The sequence below is a fragment of the Oncorhynchus tshawytscha genome, linkage group LG29 (assembly GCF_018296145.1).
Source record: "Oncorhynchus tshawytscha isolate Ot180627B linkage group LG29, Otsh_v2.0, whole genome shotgun sequence".
Classification (NCBI taxonomy): domain Eukaryota; kingdom Metazoa; phylum Chordata; class Actinopteri; order Salmoniformes; family Salmonidae; genus Oncorhynchus; species Oncorhynchus tshawytscha.
In genome coordinates, this window is record NC_056457.1 from 34,153,298 (window position 1) to 34,170,234 (window position 16,937).

Sequence of the window (16,937 nt, forward strand, 5' to 3'; positions counted from 1 at the left end):
AGCCCCGCCTAACCCCCACCTGCCTAACCCCCAGTACGGCCCCGCCAAACCTCCAGTACGGCCCCGCCTAACCCCCAGTACGGCCCCGCCTAACCCCCAGTACGGCCCCGCCTAACCCCCAGTACGGCCCCGCCTAACCCCAGTACGGCCCCGCCTAACCCCCAGTAACCCCCAGTACAGCCCCGCCTAACCCCCAGTACAGCCCCGCCTAACCCCCACCTGCCTAACCCCCAGTACGGCCCCGCCTAACCCCCAGTACAGCCCCGCCTAACCCCCAGTACAGCCCCGCCTAACCCCCAGTACAGCCCCCTAACCCCCAGTACAGCCCCGCCTAACCCCCCCCAGTACAGCCCGCCTAACCCCCACCTGCCTAACCCCCAGTACGGCCCCGCCTAACCCCCAGTACAGCCCCGCCTAACCCCCACCTGCCTAACCCCCAGTACGGCCCCGCCTAACCCCCAGTACAGCCCCGCCTAACCCCCACCTGCCTACCCCCAGTACAGCCCCGCCTAACCCCCAGTACAGCCCCGCCTAACTCCCAGTACAGCCCCGCCTAACCCCAGTACAGCCCCCCCCTACAGCCCCGCCCCCCAGTACGGCCACGCCAAACCCCCACCTGCCTAACCCCCAGTATGGCCCCGCCTAACCCCCAGTACAGCCCCGCCTAACCCCCAGTACGGCCCCGCCTAAACACCAGTACAGCCCCGCCTAACCCCCAGTACAGCCCCGCCAAACCCCCACCTGCCTAACCCCCAGTACGGCCCCGCCTAAACCCCAGTACGGCCCCACCTAACCCCCAGTACAGCCCCGCCTAACCCCCAGTACAGCCCCGCCTAACCCCCACCTGCCTAACCCCCAGTACGGCCCCGCCTAACCCCCAGTACAGCCCCGCCTAACCCCCAGTACAGCCCCGCCTAACCCCCCAGCCCTGCCTAACCCCCCCTGCCTACAGCCCCGCCTAACCCCCAGTACAGCCCCACCTAACCCCCAGTACAGCCCCACCTAACCCCCAGTACAGCCCCCCCCCCCTAAGCCCCCCCAGTACAGCCCCGCCTACCCCCACCTAACCCCAGTACAGCCCCGCCTAACCCCAGTACAGCCCCGCCTAACCCCCCAGTACAGCCTAACCCCCAGTACGGCCCCCCGCCAAACCCCCACCTGCCTAACCCCCAGTATGGCCCCGCCTAACCCCCAGTACAGCCCCGCCTAACCCCCAGCCTAACCCCCCCGCCTAACCCCCAGTACAGCCCCGCCTAACCCCCAGTACAGCCCCGCCTAAACCCCAGTACAGCCCCGCCTAAAACCCCAGTACCCCCAGCCCCCCCAAACCCCCACCTGCCTAACCCCCAGTACGGCCCCGCCTAAACCCCAGTACAGCCCCGCCTAACCCCCAGTACAGGGGATCCCTACTGTAAACTGGATCTCGTTCCTCTATGGGACAAACAGATAAGCCTCTCCTAGCTATGGTTGGTTAAGCAGGAAAACAAAAACTATTTACAAAACAAACATAATTTTGGCAACTTTAAAAATGTTTATTTTGATGCGCTAATACTTCGTATGTACATTTACGTCACAATTCTACCCAGTGCGTTATTTATGACAGGTTTATAACGTTAACAACAAACCAGTAAACAAAGCTACGTCACGGATCTGAGTGGCAGGGTGAGCTCCCCGTTAGAAGCTTGCTCTGTCCTCCTCTACGTCACATCAATACATCGATGCGTTATTCATCATGAGGTTTCTCTGCATGGGCTTAGTAACAATAGGTTTGGTTCTCTCTTGTTGGACCAAGAAATAAAAATCGCATAAAATATTAAACGGTCCCAGTTCCACTTTTTCTGAATTCACCTTAGTAAACATGAAGCAAAAAAAAATTAAACTGTGTAAACCAACAATACATTTAAAAAAAACACTAATTGTTTTGAAACATAAGCTGTTCACTTTGTAAAATGAATTGCGATTCTTGGGACTTTTACAGAATATAACTTTAGATTTTTTAATGAATGGGGGGGTTACCCACAAACGATGACAGCGCTCACAGTCGCCCAGTGATTGCCACGTAACACTTGATCTGCGCATAGGAAGAATCATCCCCGTTCTCCTAGCAGCAGGATGTTATGCTGGCAGGACGAGCTAAGATTTTCCTCCCTTCAGAATAAGAGTCCCCTTGCAAAGATATGCTAAACTTTGGGAATATCGGGAAAAAAACAAACAATTGCAGACTAGTTCAGTACAACTGTTTCACAGCATCGATACCACCTTTAAAAAAAAAAAGGATAATTTGAGTTTTCATACCAACATTTTTGAAAGTTCACAAATATTGGTATGTTGAAAGCTATTGTCTAGGCTGTATTTAAATAAATATACTTTTAATAAAATACAAATATGTTGAATATGAATTACTCAATAGCCTGCTAAACTTAAATGTGTCTCTTGTGCTAGGTTTAACACAGGTTTAACAGGTTTAACACAGCGTGTAGATGTAATAGACTGTATATTGACTTGTGGAGAGAGAACTTTTCTTCCTGTCTCAGTTAAAGTGAGGCGGAGAAGTACTCAGTAGGGTCTCTACTAAGCAAATATGTGTCATTTTGGAGGGGGACTGCGTTGTTCATATCCAGCATAACTTTGTTCTACACCCCCCCAATAGCAATATCCTATTAGACTGAACACGGGGGGTTAGGCAGGTGGGGGTTTGGCGGGGTCGTACTAGATTTGTTTGTAGAGAACTTTTTTTTTAACCTGAAATATGACTTGGTTCAACTATTTAGTATTTTACATGGCTTTCTTGCACTGACTGAATTTGACATTTTATGAATGAATGACATTTTATTTGAGTGTCAAATCACTAGTTGGCAACCCATCCCTTATGGGATTAATTGACACATAAACAAACATAATAATTCACATTTCTTCATCCAGTGTACTCTGCATCACATAAAGAGTGAAAAAAATGTAAGGAGAAAAATCAATACGTAATAGTAAATAAGGTTATCCAAACAATAATTATATCCCTAGAGCAGTAAAATAATGTACATACAGTTGAAGTCTGAAGTTTACATACACCTTAGCCAAATACATGTAAACTCAGTTTCACAATTCCTGACATTTAAATGCTAGTAAAAAATCCCCGTCTTCGGTCAGTTAGGATCACCACTTTATTTTAAGAATGTGAAATGTCAGAATAATAGTAGAGAGAATGATTTATTTCAGCTTTTATTTATTTCATCACATTCCCAGTGGGTCAGAAGTTTACATACACTGAATTAGTATTTGGTCGCATTGACCCAAGTTAAACAATTTAAAGGCAAATGTTTCAGGTAGCCTTCCACAAGCTTCCCACAATAAGTTGAATGAATTTTGAATTTTGGCCCCTTCCTCCTGACAGAGTTGGTGTAACTGAGTCAGGTTTGTAGACCTCCTTGCTCGCACACGCTTTTTCAGTTCTGCCCACAAATGTTCTATAGGATTGAGGTCAGGGCTTTGTGATGGCCACTCCAATACCTTGACTTTGTTGTCCTTAAGCCATTTTCCACAACTTTGGAAGTATGCTTGGGATCATTGTCCATTTGGAAGACCAATTTGCGACCAAGCTTTAACTTCCTGACTGATGTCTTGAGATGTTGCTTCAATATATCCACATAATGTTCCTGCCTCATGATGCCATATATTTTGTGAAGTGCACCAGTCCCTCCTGCAGCAAAGTACCCCACATGATGCTGTCACCCCCATGCTTCACGGTTGGGATGGTGTTCTTCGGCTTGTAAGCCTCCCAATTTTTCCTCCAAACATTATGATGGTCATTTAGGGCCAAACAGTTCTATTTTTGTTTCAACAGACCAGAGGACAGTTCTCCAAAAAGTACAATCTCTGTCCCCATGTGCAGTTGCAAATCGTTGTCTGGCTTTTTCATGGCGGTTTTGGAGCAGTGGCTTCTTCCTTGCTGAGCGGCCTTTCAGGTTATGTCGATATAGGACTCGTTTTACTGTGGATATAGATACTTTTGTACCTGTTTCCTCCAGCATCTTCACAAGGTCCTTTGCTGTTGTTCTGGGATTGATTTGCACTTTTCGCACCAAAGTACGTTCATCTCTAGGAGACAGAACGCGTCTCCTTCCTGAGCGGTATGACGGCTGCGTGGTCCCATTGTGTTTATACTTGCGTACTATTGTTTGTACAGATGAACGTGGTACCTTCAGCCATTTGGAAATTGTTCCCAAGGATGAACCAGACTTGTGGAGGTCTACAATTTTTTTTCTGACGTCTTGGCTGATTTCTTTTGATTTTCCCATGATGTCAAGCAAAGAGGCACCGAGTTTGAAGGTAGGCCTTGAAATACATCCACAGGTACACCTCCAATTAACTCAAATGACGTCAATTAGCCTAACAGAAGCTTCTAAAGCCATGACATAATTTTCTGTAATTTTCCAAGCTGTTTAAAGGCACAGTCAACTTAGTGTAAGTAAACTTCTGACCCACTGGAATTGTGATACAGTGAATTATAAGTGAAATAATCTGTCTGTAAACGATTGTTGTAAAAATTACTTGTTTATTTATTTCGATGTGAAATGGCTAGCTAGTTAGCGGCGGCGCGCGCTAATAGAGTTTCAATCGGTGACGTCACTTGCTCTAAGACCTTGAAGTAGTTGTTCCTGCGGCTTTTGTGGAGCGATGGGTAACGATGCTTCGTGGGTGACTTGTCTGTGTGCAGAGAGTCCCTGGTTCGAGCCCGGGTAGGGGTTGAGGGGACGGACTAAAGTTATACTGTTACACATGCAAAGTAGATGTCGTAACCGACTTGCCAAAACTATAGTTTGTTAACAATACATTTGGGGAGTTGTTGAAAAACGAGTTTCAATGACTTCAACTATACATACAAATACAGAAAAATTAACCCAGTCTGAAAGAGAAAATTCATGTGGAAGAGCCTACACACACACTTACCACAAAGAAGCTAAATATATTATTCATTTAATTATTAGGTTTCTTTTATTCCTTTTTATCTAAATATTCTGCAAACGGATATACACAACAGACAACAACAACAAAACATATTTCAATTTCTCCTCATCACTCAGCCACATAATACCAGGGTATATCTGGTGGTCTGTCTCCTCATCACTCAGCCACATAATACCAGGGTATATCTGGTGGTCTGTCTCCTCATCACTCAGCCACATAATACCAGGGTCTATCTGGTGGTCTGTCTCCTCATCACTCAGCCACATAATACCAGGGTATATCTGGTGGTCTGTCTCCTCACTCAACCACATAATACCAGGCTATATCTGGTGGTCTGTCTCTTCATCACTCAGCCACATAATACCAGGCTATATCTGGTGGTCTGTCTCTTCATCACTCAGCCACATAATACCAGGGTATATCTGGTGGTCTGTCTCCTCATCACTCAGCCACATAATACCAGGGTATATCTGGTGGTCTGTCTCCTCACTCAGCCACATAATACCAGGCTATATCTGGTGGTCTGTCTCTTCATCACTCAGCCACATAATACCAGGCTATATCTGGTGGTCTGTCTCTTCATCACTCAGCCACATAATACCAGGCTATATCTGGTGGTCTGTCTCTTCATCACTCAGCCACATAATACCAGGCTATATCTGGTGGTCTGTCTCTTCATCACTCAGTCTCCTCATCACTCAGCCACATAATACCAGGCTATATCTGGTGGTCTGTCTCTTCATCACTCAGCCACATAATACCAGGCTATATCTGGTGGTCTGTCTCTTCATCACTCAGCCACATAATACCAGGCTATATCTGGTGGTCTGTCTCCTCACTCAGCCACATAATACCAGGCTATATCTGGTGGTCTGTCTCTTCATCACTCAGCCACATAATACCAGGGTATATCTGGTGGTCTGTCTCCTCATCACTCAGCCACATAATACCAGGGTATATCTGGTGGTCTGTCTCCTCACTCAGCCACATAATACCAGGCTATATCTGGTGGTCTGTCTCCTCACTCAACCACATAATACCAGGGTATATATGGTGGTCTGTCTCCTCATCACTCAGCCACATAATACCAGGCTATATCTGGTGGTCTGTCTCCTCACTCAACCACATAATGCCAGGGTATATCTGGTGGTCTGTCTCCTCGTCACTCAGCCACATAATACCAGGGTATATCTGGTGGTCTGTCCCCTCACTCAGCCACATAATACCAGGGTCTATCTGGTGGTCTGTCTCCTCATCACTCAGCCACATAATACCAGGGTATATCTGGTGGTCTGTCTCCTCATCACTCAGCCACATAATACCAGGGTATATCTGGTGGTCTGTCTCCTCATCACTCAGCCACATAATACCAAGGTATATCTGGTGGTCTGTCTCCTCATCACTCAGCCACATAATACCAGGGTATATCTGGTGGTCTGTCTCATCACTCAGCCACATAATAACCAGGTATATCTGGTGGTCTGTCTCCTCATCACTCAGCCACATAATACCAGGGTATATCTGGTGGTCTGTCTCCTCATCACTCAGCCACATAATACCAGGCTATATCTGGTGGTCTGTCTCCTCATCACTCAGCCACATAATACCAGGGTATATCTGGTGGTCTGTCTCCTCATCACTCAGCCACATAATACCAGGGTATATCTGGTGGTCTGTCTCCTCTCACTCAGCCACACATAATACCAGGGTATATCTGGTGGTCTGTCTCCTCATCACTCAGCCACATAATACCAGGGTATATCTGGTGGTCTGTCTCCTCACTCAGCCACATAATACCAGGGTATATCTGGTGGTCTGTCTCCTCATCACTCAGCCACATAATACCAGGGTATATCTGGTGGTCTGTCTCCTCATCACTCAGCCACATAATACCAGGGTATATCTGGTGGTCTGTCTCCTCATCACTCAGCCACATAATGCCAGGGTATATCTGGTGGTCTGTCTATTCATCATCATTCAGCCACATAATACCAGGGTATATCCGGTGGTCTGTCTCATCACTCAGCCACATAATACCAGGGTATATCTGCTGTGCTTTCTGGAATAAGATTATGTGTCTATTGTGGTAGAAAGGGCAATAGAGGATAAAATGAATTTCATTTTTCTATTTCTTTGAGGTCACAATAGTTAGTCTTTCCTCTTCAGTTTCACCACAATACCTGTTTCAATACGCAGAGGCAATATCCCTGATCTGACCTGCTTCAATACGCAGAGGCAATATCCCCGATCTGACCCGTTTCAATGCGCAGAGGCAATATCCCCGATCTGACCTGTTTCAATACACAGAGGCAATATCCCCGATCTGACCTGCTTCAATACGCAGAGGCAATATCCCCGATCTGACCTGTTTCAATACACAGAGACAATATCCCCGATCTGACCTGTTTCAATACGCAGAGGCAATATCCCCGATCTGACCTGTTTCAATACGCAGAGACAATATCCCCGATCTGACCTGTTTCAATACGCAGAGGCAATATCCCCGATCTGACCTGTTTCAATACACAGAGACAATATCCCCAATCTGACCTGTTTCAATACGCAGAGGCAATATCCCAGATCTGACCTGTTTCAATACGCAGAGGCAATAACCCCGATCTGACCTGTTTCAATACGCAGAGGCAATATCCCTGATCTGACCTGTTTCAATACGCAGAGGCAATATCCCTGATCTGACCTGTTTCAATATGGCATCAACAGTTGTTTTGCAGCGTAGCCTAGCGGTTAGAGCGTTGGACTAGTAACCGAAAGGTTGCAAGATCGCATCCCCGAGCTGACAAAGTACAAATCTGTCGTTCTACCCCTGAACAAGGCAGTTAACCCACTGTTCCTAGGCCGTCATTGAAAATAAGAATTTGTTCTTAACCGACTTGCCTAGTAAAATAAAGGTAAAATTTAAAAATCATATCTATGTCTCCCTTACTTTGGTTTTCATACAGATGTTCACAGTCAGACTGTTGAAAAAGGTATTTCAGTTGCCCAGACTCTCCCCCTGTGGACAGATCCCATTGGAAAATGTTACTAGCTATTCTGGTAGTTGTCATATCCAACAGTCTATTCCATAGTCTCACCATACAGGCCTTCCATCTCCCCTCACAGGGTTCCCAGCCCGTCCAACATTCTATTCCATAGTCTCACCATACAGGCCTTCCATCTCCCCTCACAGGGTTCCCAGCCCGTCCAACATTCTATTCTATAGTCTCACCATACAGGCCTTCCATCTCCCCTCACAGGGTTCCCAGCCCGTGTCCCCTGTTACTGCAAGTAGAGGTGAAAACTGGTGGACACCTTAACAAGTAACGTACTGCTCTGTTATGGACATGTTCATTTTTAAAATACCTCTTAGCACCCCACACTCACACCTCTTAGCACCCCAAACCTCTTAGCACCCCACATCTCTTAGCACCCCACATCTCTTAGCACCCCACACCTCATACCTCTTAGCACCCCACACTCCTGCTGAATAGTCCAGAACAGGACACGCGCATGTCTGATACAGTTTAGAATACGTAGCATAACCAATATCTTAGTGTTTGTTTTTCCTATAACTCCCCCAAGAGCTCTACTTCCTGAGTCGGCCAGGTCAGATGTTCCGTACAGAAAAGGTCATATGTTCATCAATAAAAAGACACAAATATTTATAATTGCTTGTAAACTCAAGAATGTCTTCACCAAAACAAAACTGAAAAACATTTATCTTAGTACCTGGTTTTCTAAAATACATTATCTGTGTTTTAGTCTGGTTGATCATGAGTCTCCATCTGTTACACCAAGACATTATCTGTGTTTTAGTCTGGTTGATCATGAGTCTCCATCTTTACCACCAAGACATTATCTGTGTTTTAGTCTGGTTGAACACCAGTCTCCATCTTTAACACCAACTGACTGCACATAATTACATGTTCTGCAGGTCTTGTTCAGTTTCTGACATCAGAATAATATGTTATAAAAAGATACTCATCATATCTTACTCCAATATTTAACTGTTTCGTTTCTTTTGCCAAATAATTTATAAACAAAACAAACAAAGTCACTGAGGTTGTGGGGAAACCAATCGGTACAGTATTCATTAACACGCACACACGCAATTGGTACTTTGTAAAACGACTGGATTGCTTGATAAAATGTCCCATCAACCCCCCTGTCTTTTAACAAACTATAGGCTAAAAGATCCCCCATTTACTAAATCTAATTGCTTTCTGGAAATCAATGAAACATGCAAAAGTAGGCTTCTCTTCACGTAGTCTATTTCTGATTATTGTACAGACCGAAAATATATGATCTGTACAGGCTCTGGACTTATGAAAAACATTTTGTTCTTCCACCAGTGTTTTGATCCTCAAAAAGATCAGCCTATTGAGGATGGATGAATATGGATAAATATAATTTATAGATTGTACTTATTAAACATATGCCTCTATAGTTCAGTGGTACTCTCGGGTCATTATTTGAAGATTTGGGAATAGAACTCACTATAGACTCATACCAAGTAGATGGCAGTATACTGAACTCATTCACTATAGACTCATACCAAGTAGATGGCAGTATACTGAACTCATTCACTATAGACTCATACCCAGTAGATGGCAATATACTGAACTCATTCACTATAGACTCATACCCAGTAGATGGCAATATACTGAACTCATTCACTATAGACTCATACCAAGTGGATGGCAGTATACTGAACTCATTCACTATAGACTCATACCCAGTAGATGGCAATATACTGAACTCATTCACTATAGACTCATACCAAGTGGATGGCAGTATACTGAACTCATTCACTATAGACTCATACCCAGTAGATGGCAATATACTGAACTCATTCACTATAGACTCATACCAAGTGGATGGCAGTATACTGAACTCATTCACTATAGACTCATACCCAGTAGATGGCAATATACTGAACTCAAAAACACATTTGAAGAAAATCATATAGGAGGTCAATTAATTTAGGGGATTTTAAAACTTCATTCGGCAGCTCATAAATGCCACGCGCTTTCCCATTTTTTCGCAGCGTCAATCACCTTAACCTCTTGGTGTTAGATGATGGTCCCGTTCACGGGCTGGGCGTCACTACAGGTTAACCTCTGCCGCAGACAGCTCCTCATTAAGTACAGGATACATGTATAAAAGAGGGCTCCATTTTAGTTCTCAGGGAACATATGTCTTTATCAAATTCTTCCTCAAAATATGCCACCTTTTTCGTTTCCTGAGAACAAACTGGCAAACTTCTTAAGTACCCCTGCTCTTCCGTTGGAATTTTCTTATTTCGTTTGGGTCCTAACGGGGGCGTATGCCTTATGACTAACGTGACATGGTGTGATGACAGAAACATACAGGAACTCAAATCCTTCTGTTCACCTGATTTAGAATTCCTCACAATCAAATGTAGACCGCATTATCTACCAAGAGAATTCTCTTCGATTATAATCACAGCCGTATATATCCCCCCCCAAGCAGACACATCGATGGCTCTGAACGAACTTTATTTAACTCTCTGCAAACTGGAAACGATTTATCCGGAGGCTGCATTCATTGTAGCTGGGGATTTTAACAAGGCTAATCTGAAAACAAGACTCCCTAAATTTTATCAGCATATCGATTGCGCAACCAGGGGTGGAAAGACCCTGGATCATTGTTACTCTAACTTCCGCGACGCATATAAGGCCCTGCCCCGCCCCCTTTCGGAAAAGCTGACCACGACTCCATTTTGTTGATCCCTGCCTACAGACAGAAACTAAAACAAGAGGCTCCCACGCTGAGGTCTGTCCAACGCTGGTCCGACCAAGCTGACTCCACACTCCAAGACTGCTTCCATCACGTGGACTGGGAGATGTTTCGTATTGCGTCAGACAACAACATTGACGAATACGCTGATTCGGTGTGCGAGTTCATTAGAACGTGCGTTGAAGATGTCGTTCCCATAGCAACGATTAAAACATTCCCTAACCAGAAACCTTGGATTGATGGCAGCATTCGTGTGAAACTGAAGGCACGAACCACTGCTTTTAATCAGGGCAAGGTGTCTGGTAACATGACTGAATACAAACAGTCAGCTATTCCCTCCGCAAGGCTATCAAACAAGCTAAGCGCCAGTACAGAGACAAAGTAGAATCTCAATTCAACGGCTCAGACACAAGAGGCATGTGGCAGGGTCTACAGTCAATCACGGACTACAGGAAGAAACCCAGCCCAGTCACGGACCAGGATGTCTTGCTCCCAGGCAGACTAAATAACTTTTTTGCCCGCTTTGAGGACAATACAGTGCCACTGACACGGCCTGCAACGAAAACATGCGGTCTCTCCTTCACTGCAGCCGAAGTGAGTAAGACATTTAAACGTGTTAACCCTCGCAAGGCTGCAGGCCCAGACGGCATCCCCAGCCGCGCCCTCAGAGCATGCGCAGACCAGCTGGCCGGTGTGTTTACGGACATATTCAATCAATCCCTATACCAGTCTGCTGTTCCCACATGCTTCAAGAGGGCCACCATTGTTCCTGTTCCCAAGAAAGCTAAGGTAACTGAGCTAAACGACTACCGCCCCGTAGCACTCACATCCGTCATCATGAAGTGCTTTGAGAGACTAGTCAAGGACCATATCACCTCCACCCTACCTGACACCCTTGACCCACTCCAATTTGCTTACCGCCCAAAATAGGTCCACAGACGATGCAATCTCAACCACACTGCACACTGCCCTAACCCATCTGGACAAGAGGAATACCTATGTGAGAATGCTGTTCATCGACTACAGCTCGGCATTCAACACCATAGTACCCTCCAAGCTCGTCATCAAGCTCGAGACCCTGGGTCTCGACCCCGCCCTGTGCAACTGGGTTCTGGACTTCCTGACGGCCGCCCCCAGGTGGTGAGGGTAGGCAACAACATCTCCTCCCCGCTGATCCTCAACACTGGGGCCCCACAAGGGTGCGTTCTGAGCCCTCTCCTGTACTCCCTGTTCACCCACGACTGCGTGGCCACGCACGCCTCCAACTCAATCATCAAGTTTGCGGACGACACAACAGTGGTAGGCTTGATTACCAACAACGACGAGACGGCCTACAGGGAGGAGGTGAGGGCCCTCGGAGTGTGGTGTCAGGAAAATAACCTCACACTCAACGTCAACAAAACTAAGGAGATGATTGTGGACTTCAGGAAACAGCAGAGGGAACACCCCCATCCACATCGATGGAACAGTAGTGGAGAGGGTAGCAAGTTTTAAGTTCCTTGGCATACACATCACAGACAAACTGAATTGGTCCACTCACACAGACAGCATCGTGAGGAAGGCGCAGCAGCGCCTCTTCAACCTCAGGAGGCTGAAGAAATTTGGCTTGTCACCAAAAGCACTCACAAACTTCTACAGATGCACAATCGAGAGCATCCTGGCGGGCTGTATCACCGCCTGGTATGGCAACTGCACCGCCCTCAACCGTAAGGCTCTCCAGAGGTAGTGAGGTCACACAATGCATCACCGGGGCAAACTACCTGCCCTCCAGGACACCTACACCACCCGATGCTACAGGAAGGCCATAAAGATCATCAAGGACATCAACCACCCGAGCCACTGCCTGTTCACCCCGCTGTCATCCAGAAGGCGAGGTCAGTACAGGTGCATCAAAGCTGGGACCGAGAGACTGAAAAACAGCTTCTATCTCAAGGCCATCAGACTGTTAAACAGCCACCACTAACATTGAGTGGCTACTGCCAACACACTGTCAATGACACTGACTCTACTCCAGCCACTTTAATAATGGGAATTGATGGGAAATGATGTAAATATATCACTAGCCACTTTAAACAATGCTACCTTATATAATGTTACTTACCCTACATTATTCATCTCATATGCATACGTAGATACTGTACTCTATATCATCGACTGCATCCTTATGTAATACATGTATCACTAGCCACTTTAACTATGCCACTTGGTTTACATACTCATCTCATATGTATATACTGTACTCGATATCATCTACTGTATCTTGCCTATGCTGCTCTGTACCATCACTCATTCATATATCCTTATGTACATATTCCTTATCCCCTTACACTGTGTATAAGACAGTAGTTTTTTTGGAATTGTTAGTTAGATTACTTGTTCGTTATTACTGCATTGTAGGAACTAGAAGCACAAGCATTTCGCTACACTCGCATTAACATCTGCTAACCATGTGTATGTGACAAATAAAATTTGATTTGATTAGATTTTTTATTTGGCTCCAAAACGGTTGAGGATATGTTGTCTGTATCTCCTCAAGGTGTAAAACTGAAGGACCTCAGCGTTACTCTGGACCCTGATCTCTTTTTTGACGAACATATCAAGATTGTTTCAAGGACAGCTTTTTTCCATCTGCGTAACAGTGCAAAGATCAGACATTTTCTGTCCAAAATTGATGCAGAAAAATGTATCCATGCTTTTGTCACTTCTAGGTTAGACTACTGCAATGCTCTACTTTCCAGCTACCCGGATAAAGCACTAAATAAACTTCAGTTAGTGCTAAATACGACTGCTAGAATCCTGACTAGAACCAACACATTTGATCATATTACTCCAGTGCTAGCCTCCCTACACTGGCTTCCTGTTAAGGCAAGGGCTGATTTCAAGGTTTTACTGCTAACCTACAAAACATTACATGGGCTTGCTCCTATCGATCTTTCCGATTTGGTCCTGACATACATACCTACATGCACGCTACGGTCACAAGACACAGGCCTCCTAATTGCCCCTAGAATTTCTAAGCAAACAGCTGGAGGCAGGGCTTTCTCCTATAGACCTCCATTTTTATGGAATGGTCTGCCTACCCATATGAGACACGCAGACTCGGTCTCAACTCAGTCTTTATTGAAGACTCATCTCTTCAGTGGGTCATATGATTGAGGAGTGTGAAGGTGGACGGAAAGGCTCTAGAGCAACGAATCGCCCTTGCTGTCTCTGCCTGGCCGGTTCCCCTCTCTCCACTGGGATTCTCTGCCTCTAACCCTATTACAGGGGCCGAGTCACTGGCTTACTGGTGCTCTTCCATGCCGTCCCTAGGAGGGGTGTGTCACTTGAGTGGGTTGAGTCGCTGAAGTGGTCTTCCTGTCTGGGTTGTGCCGTGGCGGAGATCTTTGTGGGCTATACTCGGCCTTGTCTCAGGATGGTAAGTTGGTGGTTGAAGATATCCCTCTAGTGGTGTGGGGGCTGTGCTTTGGCAAAGTGGGTGGGGTTATATCCTGCCTGTTTGGATCTGTCAGGGGGTGTCCTCGGATGGGGCCACAGTGTCTCCTGACCCCTCCTGTCTCAACCTCCAGTATTAGCATAGCTGCAGTAGTTTGTGTCAGGGTCAGTCTGTTATATCTGGAGTATTTCTCCAGTGTGAATTTAAGTATGCTCTCTCTAATTCTCTATTTCTCTCTCTCGGAGGACCTGAACTCTGGGACCATGCCTCAGGACTACCTGGCATGATGACTCCTTGCTGTCCCCAGTCCACCTGGTCGTGCTGCTGCTCCAGTTTCAACTGTTCTGCCTGCGGCTATGGAACCCTGACTTGTTCACCGGACATGGTACCTGTCCCAGACCTGCTGTTTTCAACTCTCTAGAGACAGCAGGAGCGGTAGAGATACTTTCAATTTTCGGCTATAAAAAGCCAACTGACATTTACTCCTGAGGTGCTGACCTGTTGCACCCTCGACAACTACTATGATTATTATTATTTGACCCTGCTGGTAACTTATGATCATTTGAACAACTGTTATAATCTCCACCCGGCACAGCCAGAAGAGGACTGGCCACCCCACATAGCCTGGTTCCTCTCTAGTTTTCTTCCTAGGTTTTGGCCTTTCTAGAGCGTTTTTCCTAGCCACCGTGCTTCTACACCTGCATTACTTGCTGTTTGGGGTTTTAGGCTGGGTTTCTGTACAGCACTTTGAGATATCAGCTGATGTACAAAGGGCTTTATAAATTAATTTGATTTGGTTTGATTTTGTCACACATATCACTGTTTTGAAGCCTCTGTTGAAGCAATGCTGTGTTTTCACTGCCTTCTATGTACTCAAACTACACATTTGGTTAGTAAGACCTTGCAGAGTATTTTCCACCCCAGTTTATCAGACAGTTAGAAAAGGTCTCTCTACAAGCCAATATTCTCATTTCACTGCCAACATATCCTTTCAATATTAGTCAGATAAAAAAAAATGTTAAAACCATATTTGTTTTCAAAAATGACCAATTGCCTTTTCTTGTTGGCACAATACTTTTTTTTTTTTTTAAAGTGTCCATCTTTTGAATTTAGCCAACGTTTCGAAAGGTGGGCTTTTATTTTGAAGGTTCTCTCATTACCAGACCTACGTGACGTCGTTATTTGTGCTGCTGGCAGAACACTAGTAAAAGTATCCACGCTGGACTGTCTTTCTTGCACAATATTGTATCCAGGGAAACTGCAACATTGTAACGTTTGTAACATTTAAGCGGCTATCTATTTAGCGTTCCAGTTGGTACCACAAAGATTGCAATACGAGGTATACAAAATTATTCTAATTTTACAAGTGGCTCCTAGACTAGAAAAGGAACCATGTGGAAATGGTGGTCAGTTGTACAGCTATAATAACAGTAGGCCACTACACGCCTTTTCAATTCAAAGACACGACAATAGAGACACTATGGATTCATCACTAGAGGAAGAGGCATAGGGGAGTTGAGCAACCATGTCCACTTTCTAGAGGCTGACGTGACGGTTCAGCATCTTCTTCTCTCCCCAGTGGAGTTGACACATCGTAGCTTTACGAGTCACATTATTTGGAAAGCTTAGTTCTTATTGCACCCCAGACCCCTCGAACATGTGGACTAGACCTACCTCAAACATCAACCCGAGGAGGAACACCATAGCAACACAGGAAACAATATCTGCATGGTTCTGGATGATAAACTCGTGGCTCAACACCGGCGGGTTCTTGTTGGTCTTTTTGCGGAACCCCATTTTGGACGGCTTCCAAAACGGGAACTTTTAGCGACCGGCGCAACTCAAAAGCAGAGAGGGAATAGATATGACCAAGTATTCTGTATTGTTATCTGTCCGTCTTCGTCAGCTCTTAACGCAAGCCAGTCTTCCTCCTCTCTCTCACTCAAACACGGGTCAGCAAATGACTAGCGAGCTGTTCTTCTTCTTCTTCTTGTGGGAGGATCTCAGCCGACGCGCGTCGTCGGTAGAGCGCAGCGGTTTACCGCACCCTACATGTCTGGAGTGCAGAGACCGTTGGTTTTACGTGCCTTCCTCTTCACAACCCCGATAGGTGATCGACTGGATAAGAGATATTACATCGAAACCGTTAACAGGATTTCCTGGATAAGTGATAAAAAGACTACCAATGCATGTTATTTTGCGTGCATTGAGGGAGCATGATGAAGACCAGCCCACACCGTTCATAGACTCAACATACCTTCTAGTGCCTTTTAATGATCTTATGACCAGGGGTGTTTTGTCAAGAGCCCCAATGCTAGTTCTGAACTTTAAAAAAAAAAGAAAATATAAGGAAGATATCTTTCATATTAAAAGGTTAAATTACTACACACCTTTATGGGGTTAGTGTTCCCACATGGCCATATAACCTATGTTACAGCTCTTGTTTACTGAAGACAGATGGAAGACAGAGACAGACACCTATGCTAATTAGTTATCTAGCGTGTTCAAACGCCTGTGTGTGAGCTAACTGGGGAGGAAGTGTACTTTGTCAACTGGAGGCAGACACAATGCATGGATGTGTGCTAAACTGCTACAGGAAGTGTATATTTTTCTATTTGATAGATTGTCTTTTTGGGGGGCTGATTTGAAAGGTAAGGGGCATATCAGCATATGTTGTTTTTTTTAACGTTTCACAAGCGATGATTATTGAGAAACCATTTTGTTTATTTTTTTAAATGGATATATCTGCCTCTTTCCTGTTTTCTACCTGACTGTGTCCATA

General features: G+C 45.5%; 1 protein-coding gene across 2 annotated transcripts in view; it reads right to left on the bottom strand.

The window, feature by feature from the left end:
• LOC112255292 (translocating chain-associated membrane protein 1-like 1) overlaps positions 1-16,151 on the bottom strand; it is a 38,626-nt gene extending 22,475 nt beyond the window's left edge. The window contains exon 1 of one of the 2 annotated variants that reach the window (XM_042308575.1): positions 15,830-16,151. In XM_042308575.1, coding sequence (XP_042164509.1) covers positions 15,830-15,952 — 123 coding nt within the window. In that variant the 5' untranslated portion in view covers positions 15,953-16,151. The remainder of the gene's footprint in view (positions 1-15,829) is intronic. The other variant, XM_042308573.1, reaches the window with a different exon arrangement.
• Positions 16,152-16,937: the final 786 nt, after the last annotated feature.